The sequence below is a fragment of the Sarcophilus harrisii genome, chromosome 5 (assembly GCF_902635505.1).
Source record: "Sarcophilus harrisii chromosome 5, mSarHar1.11, whole genome shotgun sequence".
Lineage (NCBI taxonomy): Eukaryota > Metazoa > Chordata > Mammalia > Dasyuromorphia > Dasyuridae > Sarcophilus > Sarcophilus harrisii.
This window is the reverse complement of record NC_045430.1, coordinates 110,506,653-110,528,434: the sequence shown is the minus strand read 5'-3', so window position 1 is coordinate 110,528,434 and position 21,782 is coordinate 110,506,653. Positions and strand designations below refer to the sequence as shown.

Genomic DNA, 21,782 nt, shown 5'->3' with positions numbered 1-21,782 from the left:
AAGATCAGGAATAAAATTGCCAGGTATCCCACAGGCTGCTCTTATGCTAGAACTATACTTTTTTTCTGCCTTAGTCTTTAATAGGTAGGGATGTGTCACTATCCAAAGGGATTTTAGTAGGAAGAATTTATTTACCATTAAAGTTAAGCCTAGGAAAGTAACTTTGTAGGAGGAGAAAAATCTTGAGAAATTCTTCAAAAAGCAATGTGACTTAAACAACACAGCAGGCAGGGATAAGGTGTCTAAGATAAGATAAGAAAGGCAAGAACAATAACAACCTAAAGAGCTCCTTATTAGAGTTTTTCAATTACTTGACTTAGGCAAACTATCTTGTTGGTGCTAAGTCCTCATGTCTTCAGAAAATCCTAACTTTTTTGAGTTCTCTATCCAGAGATTAGTTGAACTATAAAATTTTGATTATTTAAAAGTCTTCTTTTTTAAACACACATAAACATCAAAAATGTATTGTTATTTTCATATTTTTATATTTAATGTATATTATCAGATCTGCCTTTTAAAGAATATCAATAACTGTTATTATGATTGTTTAGTTGGTATCTTTATTACTGTTTAACTGGTTTAGCTCTTCAATATATGATTTCTCTTTTCTGTGGTTTTTCTTGCTCTTTACATATAAATGTCAGTTGTAATGAATATTCTGAGAAGAAGCATCAGTCAAGAACAGTGACTTGGTACTAGCAAGAGACAGTAAGAATAGAACTCAGCTTAAAGTAGTTATGCTACTGAGGGTTACACTACACAGTCAAAATTTTCTTAGTTTTTTGCAGATCACCTCTCCCTTCCAGCCTGAATTTCATGATTCTGGCTTAGCTCTAACCCTTGGTCATCTCTCCTTTTCTTAGGGTGGGAGAAAAGAGCAATTGGCGAGACTCTCTTTATAATAACTCTGGAGAAGCAAGTGGGTATACTGTTCAAGAGGTTATGTAGTGAAATTACAAAAATATCACAATAATATATTAAATTAAATAACAAAAGAATATTAAAAGAAAGCCAACTTCTCAGGTCTACTTAGGAGCAGAACCCTAGACTCTAGACTTTCAGATTTTCAACCATTTTGTGTCATGGACCCCTTTGGCAGTCTGGTGAAATCTATGGACCCTTTTTCAGAACAGTGTTTTTAAATGTATAAAATAAAACAGGACTATAAATGAAACTTAATTATATTGAAGCACAACTGTCAAAATATTTTTAAAACAAGTTCACAGATTTCCTGGATCAGGTTCCAGGTCTCAGTTTAACTTCATTGGTCTTCCAGGGACAAGCATTAGAACAATTGCTTAAAAGGTGTGTCTTGGCAAATTTTTGTAATTGTGCCAGGAAACACCTTCCCCAACTCTGAGACTTCCACTTCCCCTCACTCTTGTTCCCAACTGGGGTTTACAACCTGCTCTCTCCTGCTTACTGCTCAGGAGATTAGAGGAGGAAAGCCTCTTCTCTCTCTCCTTCTCTGTGAATCCTCAAGAACTAAAGAGAAAGGATGCTTAGAGGAAAGGGAAGTTAAGGAAAGGCAAAGGAATCTGAATGTCTTGGTAATGGCCCACTGCCTGGGAAAGCCTACTCTGATAACCACCTTAAACATTCAGCAAGCCTTGATTCTTCGCTGCAAACAATAATGTGTCATGAGCAAAATAATAATAATTACCTCAATAATAGTAAAATTATTAATTAGTATTATTTTTATAATTCTATTATAAGAACCTCTGCATTCAGCGCATGCTCTGGCCTACATTTGTATCAGCAGAGCTGAAACAGAATTGTTCCTATCTTCTGGTTTGGGAAATAGGACTGGCAGGATTGAGAGTAAAATGAGCACATTTTCTTAGACACTCACCCCCTGGAGTTTACTTCCTACAGTTTCTGCATTTTCTACTTGTACTCAAGAGGTAATTAGGTCTTCTGCTCCCTCTCTTAACAGTCACTTTCTATAAAATATCCTGTATCCTTCCATGCACCCTAATAAGCTGTTTCTGGGATTCATCTTGGCCCCTCAAGTTATAATATTGCTCATCAGGATTTCCTCCCTTAGCTATGATTTTGTCCTCTCCACTGACATTTCTCAGCATCCACAGATGACCTCTGGCCTCAATTAAGAAAGAAAACAGCAAATGGAATCTAAAATTAAACTTAAAAATGTAATAGTTCCATCCCTACTCTAAGATTTTATTCAGATTATAAACAATCCTCATAATTCCCAGAACCCCTTGTCTCTTTCATATTCCTCAAAGAAATAAGTTCTATTTTTGCAAAGGAAATACTGACACATCCAGAGAGTACATTGTAAATCTTGTGGGAATAAAAATTTAATGTCCATTCAGTCAGTTCCCAAAGTTCATTGAGGCTGTACCTACACCACCCACCACCCACCACCCACCACCCACCACCATGACAAGTAGCAGTAAAAACAACAATAATAATAACAAATAATGGGAAGGATAGACTAAAATAGTGGTCCTCTTACAATGAATTAACCATTGTATCAACCCTAACCAAAACATCCAGGGTGTACTTGGTTTCAAGTGTATTAAAGTTGTTTAAACAGGTCACCAAATTTAAAAGGAAATGCAGGATTTCCTATAAATCCCCTAGTCTCACCAGTCAGCTCAGCCTTCTGATTGGGAGGAGCCAATACTTGTATTTTTCTCTTCTAACACTCACAGTAAAAATGCCACAGTTTGGAAATGTCCCACATTGTCTGACTAAGGTTATTTTGCAATAAAGCCATTATTAACCTATTTACAACTAAACCAACTGGAAAAGAAGAGACCTGCTCTTTATTATTGTTTTGCTTAATAATAACATACATATATATGTTTTTTCTAGAAACCAAGTAATGGCCTTAGGCAGGCTATACTTATTTATATATTGGTTTGTGCTAGGCCAAATTTGTGGCACATTTAAATTTAAGTTTATTTATTCTCTCTGTCTAACCTGAGGGGTATAAGTCAGTCTCTTAGCACTCAGTGTTTTTTGGGTAAGGAATTTTTTTTTTAATTGGGTAAGAGTCAGGAACAAAGTTCTGTTTATGCAAACCAAGAGCAGAGGAAAATGGAGACAGTTATCTGGATAATTTTAAAATAAATGCCTTCACTGAAAACAAAACAAAACAAAACAAAACAAAACTTCGCTGCCTGAATTTTCCAGATTGGGGATTAATGCAAGTCTACCTTCATTCTAGAAAATTGCTATGCATAGAAGACTAGGTGAGTTTAACAGGATGAAAGGAAGAAAAGATGAAGCTTAAAAATTTTATGCTTTGGAGACTATATTCCCTTCTTCCTCTTTTATTTATTTTCACAATCATTTGCATTTGAAATTGGTTACAGGGTGGGAAAGGAAGAGAAGGCAGGAAATAGAGCACTTAAAGGATGATAGAAAAGGAACTTCCTCCAAACTACTGAGCTTACTGCAGTTTGTAAAGAATTTTTCATAGAAATTGTGAAGAAAGAAAGCTTTGTAAGACTGTGTATATTCAGTGAAAGCAAAGAGTGTTTTGAGAAGTTGTAAGGTCTAGTGGGAAAAGAACCAAAATTGGAGTGGAGACATGAGTTCTAATCTCTGATTTGAATTTATTAATTATATGACATTTGGCAAATCGCTAGGCCTCTAAGAACTTTAGTGGCCATATGTAAAATGTTCATAAGGCTTCTATCTTCTTCACAAAGTTATAGTATAGATTATAGGAGGATGCACAGACACACACATACATATATATACACACACACACAAAAAGTACTTTGTAATGAGGAACAGAAAAATAAAGGAGTTTTGTTATCTTTAAATCCTCAATAGAACCTAGCACAATGCTTTGCATATGATAGTATACTTAAAGAATACATACCCAATAAATTAAAGAATTATATAAATGTGTATATAAAATGTTTTCCATATGTAAAAACACAGATTGCATATATGAATATACTTAAATGGTATACATATATATGTGTGTATATGTTATATTGTACATGCATACATACATGAATCAGCATGACTTAGTAGCTAGAGAGTTGATCTTAGAACTAGGAAGTCTCATTTGTGAGACATGTTTACACACTGTGTGATCATAGGCAAATTTTTGAACCTCTTAATACTCTAGGCAACCCTCTGAGACTGAATAGATATTTCTTTCAAGGAGAGTTTGGCACACAAAAAATCATAAGTCGAAGTCCTAACTGTAAATGTACATATATAGCTTTATCTACATATACTTATGCTCATTTGCACATACATGTGCATATAATACGCATGTGGTACATATGTTTTATATACATGCATGTGAAATAATGTGAAATAACATAATTCTGGCTGAGGCTTTGAAAAAAAGTTGAATTATTCCAAAGGAACCCCTATGGTGACATACGATATTTTAATAGTAACTATATATTAAATCATGAATAAAAAGGCATTTGTCTGTATAGTTGCACAAATAAATAACTGAATTTCTAAATATCTAGATATGGTAGAGTGCTAAGAAAAATAATAGATAATTTTAGAGCTAAAAGGAACTCTGAATATCAAGTAGCTCAATTGTCTTATATTGTTTTATATGTTATATTGTTTTATAATATGAATTAGTACTTAAGTCATGAGTGTTGCAGGTTAACTGTAGTAACTCATGATCTATAAAATCATCTATTTCTATTCTTTTTAGTCTGTTTTCTATCATCTTTTAAAAGTTTATCAATTTTTTCACACATCAGTCACTTCTTAACAAATATGTGCAAAGAATTCCCTTGCAAAGTATGATCTATGATAAATTGGTAATTTATGAATTAACAGAAAAATGTTTAATTTTGAGAGTATAATATTTCAAGTTTGACTGCTAAGTTTGGACAATAGTTTCATTTCATTTCTCGATTGATAATATTTACAATGTTATAGCATTTAAATATGCTATCTTTTGGAGCTCTGCTTCCCTTAATTTTTTTCATTCTCTTACATTTCTTTTTTTTTAATTCTTCTTATTTATCATGCATTACATAAATATCATCATTGTATATTTAAGAAACCGATCCAGAGAAGTCATCATTTGTATAAAATCACATAACTGGGAAGTGATAGTTAGGACTTGAACTCAGGTCTTCTGATTGCCAGTTCAATGGAAAGAACCACCCAGAATGAAATAAGATTAAAAATAAGGTGCATCACAATGAAAGAATTGTTCCCATTTTACGTGAGCATTTTCTCCCCTCTCTCAGTTTCTGTGATCGTGTGCTCTCCAACTCTACCAAGAACCTTTCATATCTTTAACATTTGAAAATGTTGAAAAGATGAACAGTTCCTTGGACCCAGTCTAAGCTGAGTCATGGGTCCCTGCAGAGCTTCTAAAGCAGAGTTGTCATTCCTTTAACTCCCCAACTGTGCCTCATTTTGCTGAAAAAGCTCAGCCTTGAATCTAGCTGTCAGGACCTGGGAGAATTTGGCAGGAGGAGGTAGGATTTGGAAGATTTGTTCTCCCTTTTAACTTTGTGACTTAACTATTTAATCCATCCTTACAAGCACATTGCATTGCAAACTTTGCATACACACAACTAAGTGCTTTATAATATTTTCTGAACTCATTTGAACATGAAATTTTTCCTGTATTATTCAGTGGTTTTTTTTTCCTAACTTCTTAATGATTATAATGATTTACCCCCTTGTCTCACTCAGCTCTATATAGAAAGCAGAATCTTTCGGAGAATCACAGAATCTTAAATTAGGTTAGGGATCTTGAGCAGCATTTAGTCTATGGATGAGGAAACTAAGGATCACAGAATTCAACTATGTGTTGATACGATTTACTAAATGTTCAGTGCAGGATTTTGATTCCTGAAAGGCTGGAGAATTAGCCTTGGAGCCAAGAAAACTAGAATTCATCTCTGAAACATAGCAGCTGTGTGACTCTGGATAGGTCATTTAATCTCCCACTCTCACAGATTGCAAATTGTAGAAAAGGTTGTTTAAACCTGCTTTGGTAAAGGGCATTGTTCCCTACATGAGTGGAATGACTTTCTTATTACTATTCTGATCCAAATCCAGTGTGAGCTTTTTACCACCAAGATCTCTGGTCCATGTAGCTTACTATCCCGCCCCCAACCCTTGTCTTATTAGAATAAACTAGTTCTTTGTGATATACTCCTGAACTTTCCCTGTCAATATTACATGATTCTCCTCCAATTTTCCTCTGACCCTCAGACTCTTTTAATGATAAACACTAGGTTTATTGTACTACTTGGCCAAAAATAATATCTATTTAGACAGGATAATATAAACTTAGAGATGAAGGAGACATGAGATCATCTGCAATCTCACTCTCCTGGCAGTCTACCAGTAGTAAAAGGACCTAGAACTTCCATTGTATTGCCATGTATGAGAGATTTCTCTTAAAACCTTTATTCTAGAGTTACTTCACATTCTGACCTCCCACATATGCCTCAGACATCCTTGGAAATCACCAAATAGATGACTATCTTTACTGAAATGCTTTTTAGCTTCTACCTTGTATTATAATTAATGAAAACTATAAAATTAATGAAACCAATTACTTTCTATTGCATCCATCCACAACACTCAACATTTAGCCACTTCATTTTTATTTTGAAGTCTTTAATACTGTTCAGGATGATCTCTGTTCTTTTCTTCATTAAGTTTCTCTTGGAAATTTGATTACTTTTACTTTAAAAATCTTCATTTTAATGATGCTTTTTGCCTTTATTTCACTTTAATTTCCAAACACATCTCTTCCCTCCACTCTCAAGTGAGCTTTCCTTTACAAAAATACATTAAAAGAAAGTAAGAAAAGATTGTTCACCAAAACTAAACATTTCAAATGCAGTTGACAGTATATGTAATATTCCATATCCATGCCCTCCCACCTTGGCCATTAATGGGGAGAAATATATTTTCTCAACTCTTCACTGGGGCTGAATAGGGCCATTACAATTATATAACACAGTTTCAATTTTTATTGTTGCTCTTTCAATTTATATTTGTAACCATATTATATGTTATTTTCCTGGATCTATTTATTTCTCTCTGTAATTATGAGGCAGCTAGATGGCAAAGTGGGCAGGGAGTCAGGAAAACTCATTTTTCTAAGTTCAAATCCAGCCTCAGAGACCTCCTAGTTGTATGATTCTTAGTCACTTAAGCCTGTTTGCCTCAGTTTCCTCATCTGAAAAATAAGCTGGAGAAAAACATTATAAATCACTCCAATATCTCTGCCAAGAAAACCCCAAATGCAATTCCTGAAGACTCAGAAATGACTGAAAACAACAAAAATAATTTCAAAAAAGTTTTCCTATGCTTCTTTGAGTTCTTCTTATTTGTAACACCATAAGCCACAATAATATTCTCTTATATTCATGGATGTGTTTATCATTTATTTATCAAGGGGTACCTGTTTTACTTCTAGTTCTATATCATACACATGCAAAAAAAATTTTTTTTTGCTATGAATATTTTGGTATGTATGAGAACTTTCTTTTAGTCTTTGATTTCTCTGGAGGTTACTGCCTAGCAGTAGAGAATCTAGATGAAAGGATATGAGTATTTAATTACTTTTTTACATCAATTCTAAATTGACTTTAGAAGGGTTAGAAAATTAATTTATAAATTTATTGAGTGTATTAGTGTGCTTGTCTTCCTGTCATCCATCCTTCAAAACTGGCTATTCCCATTTTTATCAGACCAGTTTTTTAGGTATAAGGTAAAATTTCAGCAGTGTTTTGATTTATATATTTCTTCTTATTAATTTGGAGCATTTATCTGGTTGTTCATAGTTTGAAAGCCTCCTTTTGAGAATTTTTGGTTCATTTCCTTTGACATTTTAACCATGGTGGAATGACTTTGTCTTCTATGTATTATTAATTCCATGTACATCTTACATACCAGACTTTAGAAATATGTAATACAAAGTTATTATTGGTGGAATTGTGAATTAGTTCATAGTTTCATTCAATCCAGAAAGAAATTTGAAATTATGCAAATGAGAGAACTAAACAGTACACCTTTTGATTTAAAAATTCTACTGCTGGACATATCCTAGATATATAAAACAAAGTATCTCTATATTAACCAAAATATAATAATAACACTTTTGTGGTAGCAAAGAACTGAATCAATTAAGCCTTTTAGTCACTTTTTAAATTAAAATTGTAATGGAATTTTGTGGTATTATAAGAAACAATAAATATGATGAATACCGAAAAACAGAAAAATTTCATAAACAGATGCAAAGTTAAGTAAGCAGTCAAGAAAGCTAATATATACAATAAATTAAATACTATAAATGTAATATAAGCATGAAATTATAGAAAATAAATGTTATTAAGTTATATAAAACAAGACTGAGCCTTCATCCTCTTTGTGCCTTGAAATTGCATTTATGGATCTTGTGTCTTGTAGCTTGATAACCAAATATTTTATGCATTTCATACTTATTTTGAATGATGTTTCCTCTATTTGGTATACTACTACTTCATAGATGTCTCAATCAGACTCTTTGTAATTTTCTGGTGTTTCCTAAATCATCTGCAAATATTAACAATTATTTTCTCTTTGTCAGTGTTTTTCGCTTTAATTTCATTGCCTTGGTATTACTATTTCTAGCATGTTTAGAGTTACATTAAAAATACTGAGATAATGCTTTTTTTCACTCCCATCTTTATTTTAAAAAGCTTCTAATGTTTTGCCACTTCAAATAATGCATAGTTTTGGAACTACGTAGGTGTGTGTTTAATTTGTATGTTTGTGTATAATCGATCATAAAACTGACTCTTGTATGTTTATACTTTTTAGAGTTTAAGCATGAATAAATGTGTTTTGGGAGTCTTTTTTGCATTTTCTGTAATCATATTAACTTTTTTCTTTATATTGAAACAACCTTGAATTCCTAGCATAAATCCAACTTGGTCATGGTAAATATTTTCTTCATTAGGAATTTGGCATTTTTGCATCAGTAATCATTAGTACATTAATTAAGAATTTTGGTCTATAGTTTTCTTTCTTTACTTTCATGGATTAGCTAATAAAACCATATTTGCCTAGAAATGAATTTTATATAATGCTTTCTTTCTCTATTTTATAAAAAACTTATAAAGCAGAAGTTTTTAATTGATCTTTCAATTCTCCTTTGCATCTGTCTTAGACCAGGATTTTATTTTTTGGTACCTCCATTATGGCTTCTTAAATTTCATTTTCTGTGATTTAATTGTTTCATACCTCTATTTCTATTAAGTCCCAAAAGCAAAACTCGAGTTCTAAATGATTCTCAGACTAAGGCAAGAGTTGCCACAGGAACAAGCCACACGCTTCCTTCCTGTGCAGGAAACAGACCTGTGCATTGCAATTAGAACTGTTTTCTGAGTTATGAAACACTGATATTTTATTGTACTTTTAAGCTAACTGAAAAGGAATTATTGAGCCAAGATATGTACTTGGAGGATTTTTTTAATTATTCTGTAAAAAGATCCTTCTTCAAGTCTGAGATTTGGTTTAATTTCCAAATTGTTTCCCTAACTTTGTTTCTAGTTTCTTAGAAAACAAAAGTGATTCTCGATAATTCAGCTCAACAAATCTCCTCTCTGCTCAGGTTCTTATTTTTTTTTCCATAATCTGACACACAGAACATAGAGTCATAAGTAGAGATCTAAAGACTTTAGAAGCTATCAAGTCCAAATTCTTCGTTTTATAGATAAGGAAATTGAGAGTGACAGGTTAAGCAACTTGTCCACCTTTATAAGTGATTGTATAAGAGATTGTAAGTGCCATTGGCCAGATTTGAATTTGGACCTTTTTTTACTTCAGATCTAACACTGTTTTACCACTGTACCACCAAATAACTGTCATTGGTTTGCTTATGCAGGATGGACTATACAAATATCTAATTTAGCAATGTTTCATCCTATAAATTGCTATTGTTGTCCAGTCATTTTTCAGTCATATCTGACTCTTTGTGACCCCATTTGGGGTTTTCTTGGCAAAGATACTGGAGTCATTTGTCATTTTCTTCTTCAGGTCATTTTACAGATGAGGAAACTGAGGCAAATAGGGTTAAGTGACTTGTGCAGGGTGACATAATTAGAAAGTATCTGAGCTGGATTTGAACTCAGGAAGATGAGTCTCCCTTACTCTAGGTTCAGTGTTCAATCCACCTTCACAATTCCATTCCAACCATTCTCTTTAGACTGATTTCATGTAACTACTCATCATTCACTCAATATTTCAACCAAATAAGCCAACTCTGTTCTCTATAGGTAGTGTCCAGTCTCCCATCTTTGTACAGACTGTTACCCCATGCTTGGAATACTCTATTTCCTTACCTCCTCATCTTGGAGCTTTTTAAAGTCCCGTTAAAACTTAGTTAAGGACCTTCCTGACCATTCCAGTCATTACTGCCTCCCCATCTCGCCAGGAAACTACTCGGTATTTATTTTGTATATATTTTCCTTTTATTTGTATACATGTTGTTCCTCTCTACCCCCAAAATAGAATGCAAACTTCTTGAGGGCACTGCCAAATAATTTGCATAGTAGGTAGCACATATTAAATTCTTGTTGAATTGAAGAGAATTCTTTTATTGAATCAGAGCAGGAATCATAATCATAACACAGCACAGATTCTTCATATCTACTGAAAATTTCCTCTAGCTAACCACTTTTCCCCCTCTCCGTGAAGTAGATCACAATGACAGAAAAGGACCCTGAGCCACATGTGGTGGAGGAGGAGGATGACCTGGATGGCAAGCTTAATTACAAGCCCCCACCTCAGAAGTCTCTGAAGGAGCTGCAGGAGATGGACAAAGATGATGAAAGTCTTGCCAAGTATAAGAAAACTCTACTAGGGGATGGACCTGTGGTAGCAGGTATGTGGTAAAGATGGGATCTTCAGTTATATTACGTTTCTACAAGCAACTAATAAACCCCAGAGATCCCTGGGGACATGTCCCTGGAAAAGAGCCCTCCACTGAATAATGGGTACAAGGTTCATAATGTGATTAACTTTTTTTTTTTAGGTACAAATAACTAAGTGGCATATAAAGAATAGGAAATGCCCTGGAGTTACACTTGGAAATAAACTTTCTTTTTTTTCTGTCTTTCTTTCTTTTTCCCTTTCCCCCAACCTCTCAATTTCCCTTCTTCTTTCCCTCTTCATCTTTTCCCCTCTTTTTCTTCTCTATCTTTCAACCCCCAAATCCAGGCAGAGCCTCTCCTGGTAACCCTCAGTAGCCTACTAGGCTGATGAAGTGTTCTTCATCATCTTTTCCACCTATACTTCCCATTCCATACAAACTGGCCTGCTAACTAGCGGCTGTGCACAACATTCCATCCCCTGCCGCTATCACTTGGCACATGTAATCTTCCATGTCTGGAGAGAACTCCCTCATTTCCAAAGCCCTAGTTTCCTCCAAAGGACAGCTATTGGTACTGTGGGGCAGCTATTGGTACTTTCTTCCTTTTGAAATTACTTTTCTTCTACTTTGTAACTGTTTCCTTTTATATATGTATATTATATCTCTACCTACTTGAAGGCAGAGACTGGTTCATTTTTATCATTGCCTCTGCCTCCAGTACTTAGTATATAATACAAAAAAAGCATTTAATGTTTGCTAAATCAAATTTTCACAGAAAAATAATTTCTCTATCTCAGTGTCTCTGTCTTTGTTTCTCTGAATATGTCTGTCTTTGTGTTTCTCTGTCTCTTTTTCTCTTCTCTCACATGTACATATCTCCCATCTCTATACCTTTATCAACTACTTAATATTCGTTTTTGGATTCTGCAGATCCAACTGCTCCCAATGTAGTAGTCACTCGACTCACCCTAGTCTGTGACACTGCCCCAGGACCAATTACTATGGATCTTACTGGTAAGTAAATCTATTTGCCTTCTTCCAATGAACTTGACTAGAATCTGGGGAGGTACTTGGGGAAAGTCTTTCACAAAAAGCAAATCATGAATGGATTTTTCTATAGCAAAGAAGCCAGACAAGTAGTTTTGTGACATATAGAGGCCATTAGGAATAAATTGATAATTTATTATCCACAGAATACATGTTACACCAAACTCAAGAAAGACCCCTGTGATGATTTGCTTCTGTCTATTTAAACAAATTGCTAGGTTTAGAGCACAAAACCATTTGTACATTTCTGTTGTCTTCATTCTATTATTCTGAAAAAGATGAGAACAGAATTTATTTTCACATAACCAGGCTGCTGATGGAAAAATATAGATAATTCAGTATTCATTTGAGTGTTCCCTCTGAGAATATTGTCTTTATTAAGAATAAAAATTTACAAAATGTTAAAGAAAGCAATTCACTAATGAGGCCACATAGGGCAGGCCTAATACATTCTATATATATCCTAACGGGAATAATGATATGATTTCTGGTGTGAGAAAATGTTCTGCCTCCCCAATAACTCCCCCATTTATTATTTAATAATGCCCCCAAATCCACTATGCTAGATTCATTCTTTAACTTTAGGCTATGATGCTTGGAATGATGTCCAATTCTTTACTCTATTGCCTCTAGGATAAATACAAAATTTTCAGCCAGGCCGATTTCAGGTTTTTTCCTCCCACCTTCCTTCTCTCTCTTCTAGTCAAACTGTCCAGTCCAATAGGGAGCTGTTCCCTATATGGGCCATTCTAATCTCCTACCTCCATACTTTGCATATGTGGTCTTCCCATATCTGTAATATAATTTCCCTCACCTGTGTATTATAGAATCCCCTTAGTTGCTTTCATAAAAGCACCCATAAGGTGCCTTTTCCTATAGGAGGCTGTTTTATTACTACTCTCTTTCTCTTTAAAATAATCATTATACATTTTATTTACTTTTCTGGCTACATGTTGCATTATTTCTCCTAGAGAATGCAAAGTTATTGAGAGAAGTGTTTATTTTGTTCTTGGCTTTGTATCTACATAAACTAGCACAACTGTGGTACATGGGTACCATTGTTGCTGTTAATTGTGTCAGTCATGACCCCATTTAGAGCAGTTTGCCATTTCCTTCTTCAGTTTATTTTACAGATGAGGAAACTGAGGCAAACAGAGTTAACTGACTTATCCTGCAAGTTCACAGAGTTAGTATCAGGTCTTGACTCTCAGTCAGGAGCTCTATGCACTTACCATCTCATTACCCCAGTATAGAGTAAATACTTAATCACTTTTTGTTTAATTGAATTGAACTGAACTGAATGGATTAGAGCTTTAGAAGGACTTCAGAGGACAAGTCCAAACTTGGAATGAAATTAAGAGTACCATTTAAGATGATCAGTTTGAGACTTTTCAACCAAAACAAAACAAAAAACAACCTTATGACTCAGAAAAAGGACCTTGTTAATTTCTGAGTTTTAAGTTGTTTTTTGTTTGTTGTTTTTTAAGAAGAGGAGGTTGAGAATATAAGTTCACTGTGCATGCCTAGGAGAGGTACAGGAAAGTTACAGAACTTAGAAGAGCAGGGTCACAGAAAACAAAGCTTTGCTTACTTCACAGTTTTGCCTTAGTGCTAATAATGAGGCCATTTCTTAGCATCAAATCAAAAGTCGTACTCTTGTGAGACAAAGGAACAGACAATTCTAGAATGATAGGCTTGGCGGAGGTGTAGGGACAGAGCTGTAAAGATGCACACTTTACCATATAAGGACTTTTTGCCAGAGAGAGGAAATAAGAAATTGAGCAGATATGCTTCCTGTTCAACTGAAACCACCAGTGCAAGACACAGTACTGCAAACAACTACCCCAAAATGCTGTGTGTCTCTCCCAGAAAGAAATTCTCTCTCTTACTAGGACTGTAACCTCTTCCTGTGTGAAATACTCTGTTTAAAGAGGCAGTTTTCACTTCACAAAATAAGATCAAAGTCAAAAACAGAATGAAGTAAAGGGAAAAGCATACCTAAAAATGCATAACACAGCCCTCATGGTAGGTTTTCTATACTCAGCCAAAATGTACTTACCATGTTTAAAGTAAGGGAAGACCACACTCACATGACAGAGAAGAATAATCAATAGTTTTCCATTTCTCTGTCTAACCTACCAAAAAAAAAAGGAAATAATATTTTTTTCTTTTCCTAATAAGTTGTAACTTTGGTATATTAGTGACCAATAACAAGTTATACCATGTTTCTAGTTCATGAATCTTTGAAATTCTCAAATATGCTAGAGAGTCTATCTCCTTTCCAATTTCTCTTCCTCACACCTGCCAAATTAATAATGCCAAAAACACAGTATCTAACTATTCTACTTCTCTGCTCAAGCTTCGGTGGTTCCTTATTGCCTTTAGGACAAACTATAAACTCCTGTTTAGCATTCAAAATGTGGCTCCAACCTACCTTTCTGTATTGATTCACACCACTTCCTAGAATAACCCCCATACCAAACCATTTACTATTAGCTGTTAAGTGATATCAGTCTTTCACTTCCTTATTCTTACAAGGCAGGTCCCAATGCTCACTATATTCTTCCTCCTTTCTTTCTTCTCTCGGAATACCTTTAAGTGTCAGCTAAGGTGCCTTTTCCTGGTCCAAAACCCTGGTCACTCCCCCAAAAACCCAGTTATGAATATTGGTATTTTTCTTATTCCAAAATTACTTTGGATATATAAGGATAATCCCATCTTCCACACCAAGTCTTCTCCAGGACTATTTAATATTAATTCCTTCCCTCTATCCTGTACATTTTGTTTACATATGGTTGTTTGTCTGTTGTCTCCCCCGATTAGAATGTGAGCTCCTTGAAGGCAGAAGCTGGTTTTTGCCTTTCTTTATGTTTCCAGAACTTATATAATAAATAAGGCTTAATAAATGCTTCACGACTTATCTCATATGACTTGTTGACTTTATCTCACAATTCCATAGACCTTCGTACTATCTATAGCATTTTAGATATAAGGAAACTAGAACTCAGAGGCAGTAAGTGATGACCCCATGGTCACACAGCTAGTAAGGATCAAAAACAGCAGTCAGCACCAGTTCTCTCTTGACTCCCCCTCTTCTCACTAGACTATTATTCTAAGTAATCGGGATTCATATATAGTATATACACACATATATGTATACACATACATGGATTAGATATGTATACATACAATACATATATACATATACACTAAATATACATAGGCTAAATAGATACAAAATAATTTTGGAATAAGAAAAAAGACAACATTAATAACTGGGTTTTGGGGGAATGACCAGGGTTTTGGACAAGGAAAAGGCCTCAAGTAGGCACCTTAGTTGAGACTTAAAGGTATTCCAAGGGAAGAAAGAAAGGAGGAAGAACATATTGAGCACTGGGGCCTGCCTTGTAAGGATAAGGATTTAGATGATAGAGTATCTTGTTCAAGGAACAAAAAAATAGTGTATGTAAAGTAATTACAAACTTTAAAGCTATATCAATGTTTTTATTACACATGGATGACCCATTTGTTCTTTTTGGGCCTTGGTTTTCACATGTATAAAAAGAAGTGTTGAGAACAGATTATTTCTGAGGTCTAAATTTTCTAACTATAATCATAAATTATCATTTTGAATCTACTTTCACAGGAGATCTTGAAGCTCTCAAGAAAAAGACCTTTGTGCTAAAGGAAGGAGCTGAATATAGAGTCAAAATTAATTTCAAAGTAAGTAGTTTGAGTTGAAGGTTTTGGTATTTATAATGTATAAATTATTTAAGGGACTTTATATCTTTCCCTGCCCTGCTTCCCTATGGAATGCCCTCTCCCACAGCATCTCAGACACTTCTGCCTCTAGAAATCAGACCCATCAAGTGTTATAGAAAGTCAGGTACACCACCAGGAATATAAAGGAGTCAGTTTCAACCAGCTTACAAGAGTCAATTGTTCAATTTTCTTGTGAGCAATTTTACTTTGGAAATTGGCAAATACTATAAATCAGGGCTTGAGTTGATATTTTGTTGATTGTCTAGATTTAAGAAACTGATGGATAAAATGTTAATAATGAAGATAAATAAAAAAATGAAAATTTAAAAAATTAAAAGATAAAACAATGATGATTTTAAAAGATTTTTAAAAAAAAGATTAAATTGAGTGTATTGTGTAAAGTGCTGAAACTCTTGAGTTGATGCACTGAGGTTGGTTTGAACACTTAAGACTAATTACCGATTGGATAATACTCTATAAGCATATGCTTGGAAAATGGCCCTTCCCACTATCCTGTGCTGGCTCGATAACTGGTGTATACAGAGAATGGTAGGAGAGACTAGGGGGTGGATGGAGTAAGACCAGTGAGGATCATTTCTGGGTGGGAGACGAAAAAGGAAGGTTGAGGAGATTCTGCTTCCATCCAATTCAATCTTATCTCTAAAGACCAAGAATAAAGATCAAGGAAATTATCCTGATTCCAGCTGATTCTAAGGTATCCAGAGTACTAACGCGGTCATCACATATTACATATAATTTTCCCCCAGAGAGCTGCTTATTAAACATTTACCAATATTCACTGAATAATACATTATTGCTAGGGTATGGATTGGTTTGATCATTTTAGAAAGCAATTGAATATGGCATAGAAATGACAAGAAAAAATGCTTTTAAAAAGGGTCCTCTCCTTTGATCTATGGGGGTCATTGCTAGGAATGTAAACCAAAAAAATAAAATGTAGACAGGAAAGTCCCATAAAGATCCAAAATATTTATAACATTTTTGATAGTAACAAAGAATTGGAAGCAAAGTTGGTATTATCAACTGTACAATGACTGAACAAATTTTGTTACATGAAATGTTGTTAGATAATACTATGAAGAATGGAAAGTATTACATGCAATGAGGCCAGGTAATATAATCTCATCCAGGAAAATGATATATACAACGTCTACAGCAATATATTGCTGGAATGGAACAGAAACAACAATAAAAACAAAAAACCCACAACATAATACTATATAATTATACTGAATAAGCCTAGTCTTAAAGAAGAGAGGAGAAGATGAATGTATCTTTTTCTTTGCTGATCTGGGAAAGAATGAGAGTAGAACATTTTATAATACTGTTAAGATTCTATTGCTGTGTTAGTTTTTGTTTTTTCTTTTTTGTTTTTGCTGATTGCAAATTCAGTGTTTTTTATTGAAGCTTTTTATTTTCATATTATATGAAAGGATAATTTTTTACCATTGAACTTTGCAAAACCTTGTGTTCCAATTTCCCTTTCTCCCTACCCTCTCTCCTAGATGGCAAGTAATCCAATATATGTTAAACATGGTAAAAATATTTGTAAATTGTTGGTTAGTTTTTACAAACACTTATTTCTCCTCTTTCATTTGTTCTTTGTTACAAGGAGTAGTCCTCAAAGATAAAAGATTTTCATATTTGGAAAACAAAGGCATAAAAATGTTACATAATAATAATAATAATAAAAGGAATGCGCCTGTCCTTCAAAGAACATCTCAAATATTACCCTCCTCTAAAAAGGTTTTCCTGATTTCTCCATCAGAATGGAGTCTGAGTCCCAAGACACAATGAATTGTACCACTACATGGCATTTATCACATGCTGCCCACCTTCAGTTTATATACATGTAACTTCTCCCATTAGACTGGGAGAAGTACTTTGTACTTACTTCTGGACATGTTGCATACTCCCAGACTAGGATCTCCTTGAAGGTAGAGACTGTTGCTTTTTTTTGTTTGATTTTCAGCCTTAATACCTAGCATAGTGACTGGCACAGAGTAGGAATTTAATGATATTGGCTGAATTGAAACTAATTAAAAGCATCATGCAAAATATTTCTAAGAGGAAGTGCTAATAATTGAAAGCATCAGTAAAAGTTCATAGGAGCTGGTACCTGAGCTACACTTTTAAAGAAGATAGAAATACTCTGAGAGGGAAGTAAAGAGAGGACATTCTAGACTTGGGGAGTCACTTGTACAAAGCCATTCTATTTCCAATGGTAGGGAGATGATCACATAGGGGAAACAGCTAGCAAACCAATTGGACTGGATCAGAAATAAGGTGGATGAGATCCAGAATGCAAGAAGGCTTTAAAGATCAGAATGATAATTTTATATTTCATACTAGAGGCATTGGGTAGCTACTGAAGATTTTTGAGTAGAAGGGTAAGGTGGATCATTGAGCTAGAAGGAATCTAGTCTGACACCCATGTGTTACAGAAGAGGAAATCAATGTCCAGAGAGACAAAGTGGGTTGTCCACCTTTCCTTCCCCAAATTAAAATGAACATATCTTAGGGTGACATAAGGTTCATTTTAATTGAACATGTCTTATGTCACCCTGTTAGATAGCTGATTTAATGAAGTTCAAAATGGGTAATAAATGGGATAATGCATCATTCCTACTGGAATTATTTGCATTTTTTAAAAAGAGACAATAGCCTTAACCTACAGAAAAAATCTCTAATGAGAAATTTCAAGGCACTAGCCGTGTCAGCACACATAAGGCTATTATGCCAACCCATTATTCAGAGGAGATGCTCAATAAGTAATTTTGAGTGAATTTTTAAAAGAAAATATTTTGGGAGAATGGAAGGAAAAGAAGGAAGCTAAAATCAAAAAAGCACTTAGGTCCACTTTTGTAAGGTCTTGTTGCGGCTGGCTTTTAGCAAGGTCTGGCCTTGGGTACAGAACAATAATAACAGTCATTTAAAAAGTGACTCAGATCTTTGACTCAGATCTTGCTATGGATATTTTTGTACAAATAAAACTTCATTTACTGCAATAACCTGTTTTTGTAGCTTTATAGATTTTTTGTTTTGCAATACTGTTTTCTAAAAAGACTGTAGAAATACAAGTTTAATAAATTTTGAATTCAATCACTTAACAAGCATTTATCAAGTGCTAATTAAGTCAGGCACTGTTCTGTTTGGGGTACAAAGAAAGGTAAAAATCACAGTTTTAGGAAACTCCTAGTAAGGAAGACAACATGAAAATAATTAGGTACATGTAATATTTTCATAGATAAGATAGAAGTTGAAGTCCTTAGTAGTTGAGAGCATTAGGAAAAGCCTCTGACAGAAAGTAAGATTAAAGTTTTGAAGGAAATCAGGGAAACAAAGAAATAGAGATGAAGAGGAAGAACCTTTCAGGCAGGGGTAACAGCCAAAGGCCAGAGATGGAAGATGGAGTGTGGAGTAAAGGAAAGGCCAAGAATATTGGATCATAGAAGTGAATAAAGTGCCAAAAGACTGGAAATTTAGAAAGGGGCCAGATAATGAAAATATTTTCATAACTTATTGGCAGGTTTTCATTGAAAAGTAGAATGAAAATGGCAAATTTGAGGAAGGAGGGCATAGGGGAAAAGGAGAAGATAGAGCCTAAATCTATAAGAATATTATCAATCCTTTATTTACAGGGAAGGCAAACATTCCCCATACCAACCTCCACTTCAAACTCCATACTCACTTAGATTAAGTGCACAACATTTTTCTCATCTTCATTCCCCTTTATGCACTTTGTAATTATATACTAACTAGTGTAAAGGAGGCTTACTGAACAGTGTTGAAACACTGAGTAAAATAGAGATTCTTAATTTGTTTGTATTATGGATCCCTTTGGTAATCCAGGGAAGTCTACAAATCTCTTTAGAGAATAATGAGTTTAAGTACATAGAACAAAATACATAGGACTACAAAGAAAACCAATTTTATTGAAATATAGTTATCAAAATTTTTAAAAGTTCATCTAAGATAGCAACTAGAAATAGAGCACCAACTCTGGAGTCAGGAGGACTTGAGTTCAAAATTATCCTCAGACATTTACTAGCTATGTGACCTGGACAACTCAACCCCAAATGCCCCTTTCCCTCCACCTCCTCTCCCATTCATCATCCCATATAAGAATCAACAGATGGAGAAATAAATGTGGAGTCCAGTGGATCTGGGTTCAGTCCTTTTTCTGATGCATACTGACTCTATAGTATGTACTATATAGTATGACTCTAGATAGATCACTGACCTTGTCAGGGTCCTCCAAACATTTGTCTAAGATTATAATGACAAGATCAAAAATCTGGAGGGATGTGGGAAGCCATAGACTCCAACTCCTTCATTTTACAGATGAGGAAACTTAAGCAGACTTAATAGTTAAGTGATTTTCCCATGGTCATACTATTAGTAAGTGGTTTAGAAGAGATTTGAACTCAACCCTTTTAGCCTTCTCTTTACCTACCTATTTAAAAGCAAAATTGCAGAACAGATGCTGATTTGAATGGAGAATAGGAATATCTCCCCAGGAGCTCCCTATACTCATGAAATCATAGTTCTAGCCCAAAAGAAAATGAAACAAAACAAAGCAAAACACCTTAAAATCAAAGATAAAATGGACATCATCCATTTGACATATAACAGGCTAGTCACAAAGATTAGTTCCAGAGCAGAACCAGAGCTAGAAAATATATAATTAAAACTCAGGAAGAAAACATTCCATGTTCCTTCAGGGTCTAAAAATTTTTTTAAATATAACTTTTTCTGACATCTTTTGTTTTTAAGTCACATTAGTTTCCAAATAAATTCTTGCTTCTTTCTTTATCCAGCATGTCATTCTTCATAATAAAGATTTTGAAAGGAAAAAGGGAAAAAAATCAATTCAACAAAATTAAAGAATATGGCACCAATTTCTGACAGTATATGAAATATTCCACGTACCTGTAATCTCCTACTCTTCCAGTGTGGAAGAAATGTGACTGATTTGGAGAAAATGTTATAAGTTGGATGTGATGGGTTTGAAATAACTATCAGACATCCAGTTTGAAATGTCCAAAGAGCAGTTGGTGATATGAAACTAGAGCTCAGGAGAGAGGCAAGACAGGGATATTACCTTACCTTAAGGACATCTGCATAGAGACGATAAATATATATATATATATATATATATATATATATATATATATATATATATAGGAGCTCACCATGATAATCACCAAGTAAGAGATTATAAAAATACTGCTTACAGTTCTTTGAGTCAATTGTAGCCCAGAGGAGTCCATCCCAATAAGCAACTCCAGCTTTGGGGTCAGGTGCAACCAGTTCAGTCCTGGGGGAAGCTTAAACCCCACCAATGTAGGTTTTTCCTATACTCTTTTATCTATTCATGAATCCCATCCTAGAAGTGCAGAAAATGTACAACAAAGTTTAGATATGATTCAATCTATATTCATTAATTTTATTTGCCTCTTAGTGACCCTGTTTGGGGTTTTCTTGGTGAAGATACTGGAGCAGTTTGCCATTTCCTTCTCCAGTTTGTTTTACAATTGAGGAAACTGAGACAAACAGAGTTAAGTGACTTGCCTAGGGTCACACAGTAAGTGTCTAAGGCCATATTTGAACTCAGGAAAATGAATCTTCTTGACTCTAAGCCCAGCACTCTCTCTATTCTGCCATCTAGAGTATCCCTGAAAGTGGTTATTGGGGTCCTTTCTAGCAAAGGGTATTGAATGCAGATAGTAGATATCATGTATAGTATAGCTAATATTCCTCCTCCCACAAAAGATGCTCAAAATATTAAGACTCACAGCATTGCATATTTAAAATGTGAAGCAGTAACTTACACAGTTATGAATTTCCTATAGATAAATACAATTTTGTAGGACAGGTCAACAGATAATTCATATTCATCTCAGATCTGTGTTATTATGGAGCAACTCACATATCCAAATCTTCTGCCAAACTAGGTTCTGAGTCTTTTCATTGACTCGGCCCCCTGACAATGGCTATCTTCTCCTCCAAGGAAGTCATACTTTCCAAAGTACCTCTCACTCCACTGAGCTCTCAGACTCACAAAGTAACTACCGAAGGTTGACATGCACACATCTTT

The 21,782-nt window shown here is 34.5% G+C and overlaps 1 protein-coding gene across 3 annotated transcripts in view; it reads left to right on the top strand.

Annotated features, from left to right (window-relative positions):
- ARHGDIB (Rho GDP dissociation inhibitor beta) overlaps nt 1-21,782 on the top strand; it is a 74,535-nt gene that overhangs the window by 48,392 nt on the left and 4,361 nt on the right. For 2 of the 3 annotated variants that reach the window (XM_031938338.1, XM_012550699.3), the window contains 3 exons: nt 10,681-10,864; nt 11,783-11,866; nt 15,546-15,622. In XM_031938338.1, the coding sequence (XP_031794198.1) occupies nt 10,681-10,864; nt 11,783-11,866; nt 15,546-15,622 (345 nt within the window). Of the gene's footprint in view, nt 1-10,677; nt 10,865-11,782; nt 11,867-15,545; nt 15,623-21,782 lie in introns of all 3 variants that reach the window. The other variant, XM_012550698.3, reaches the window with a different exon arrangement.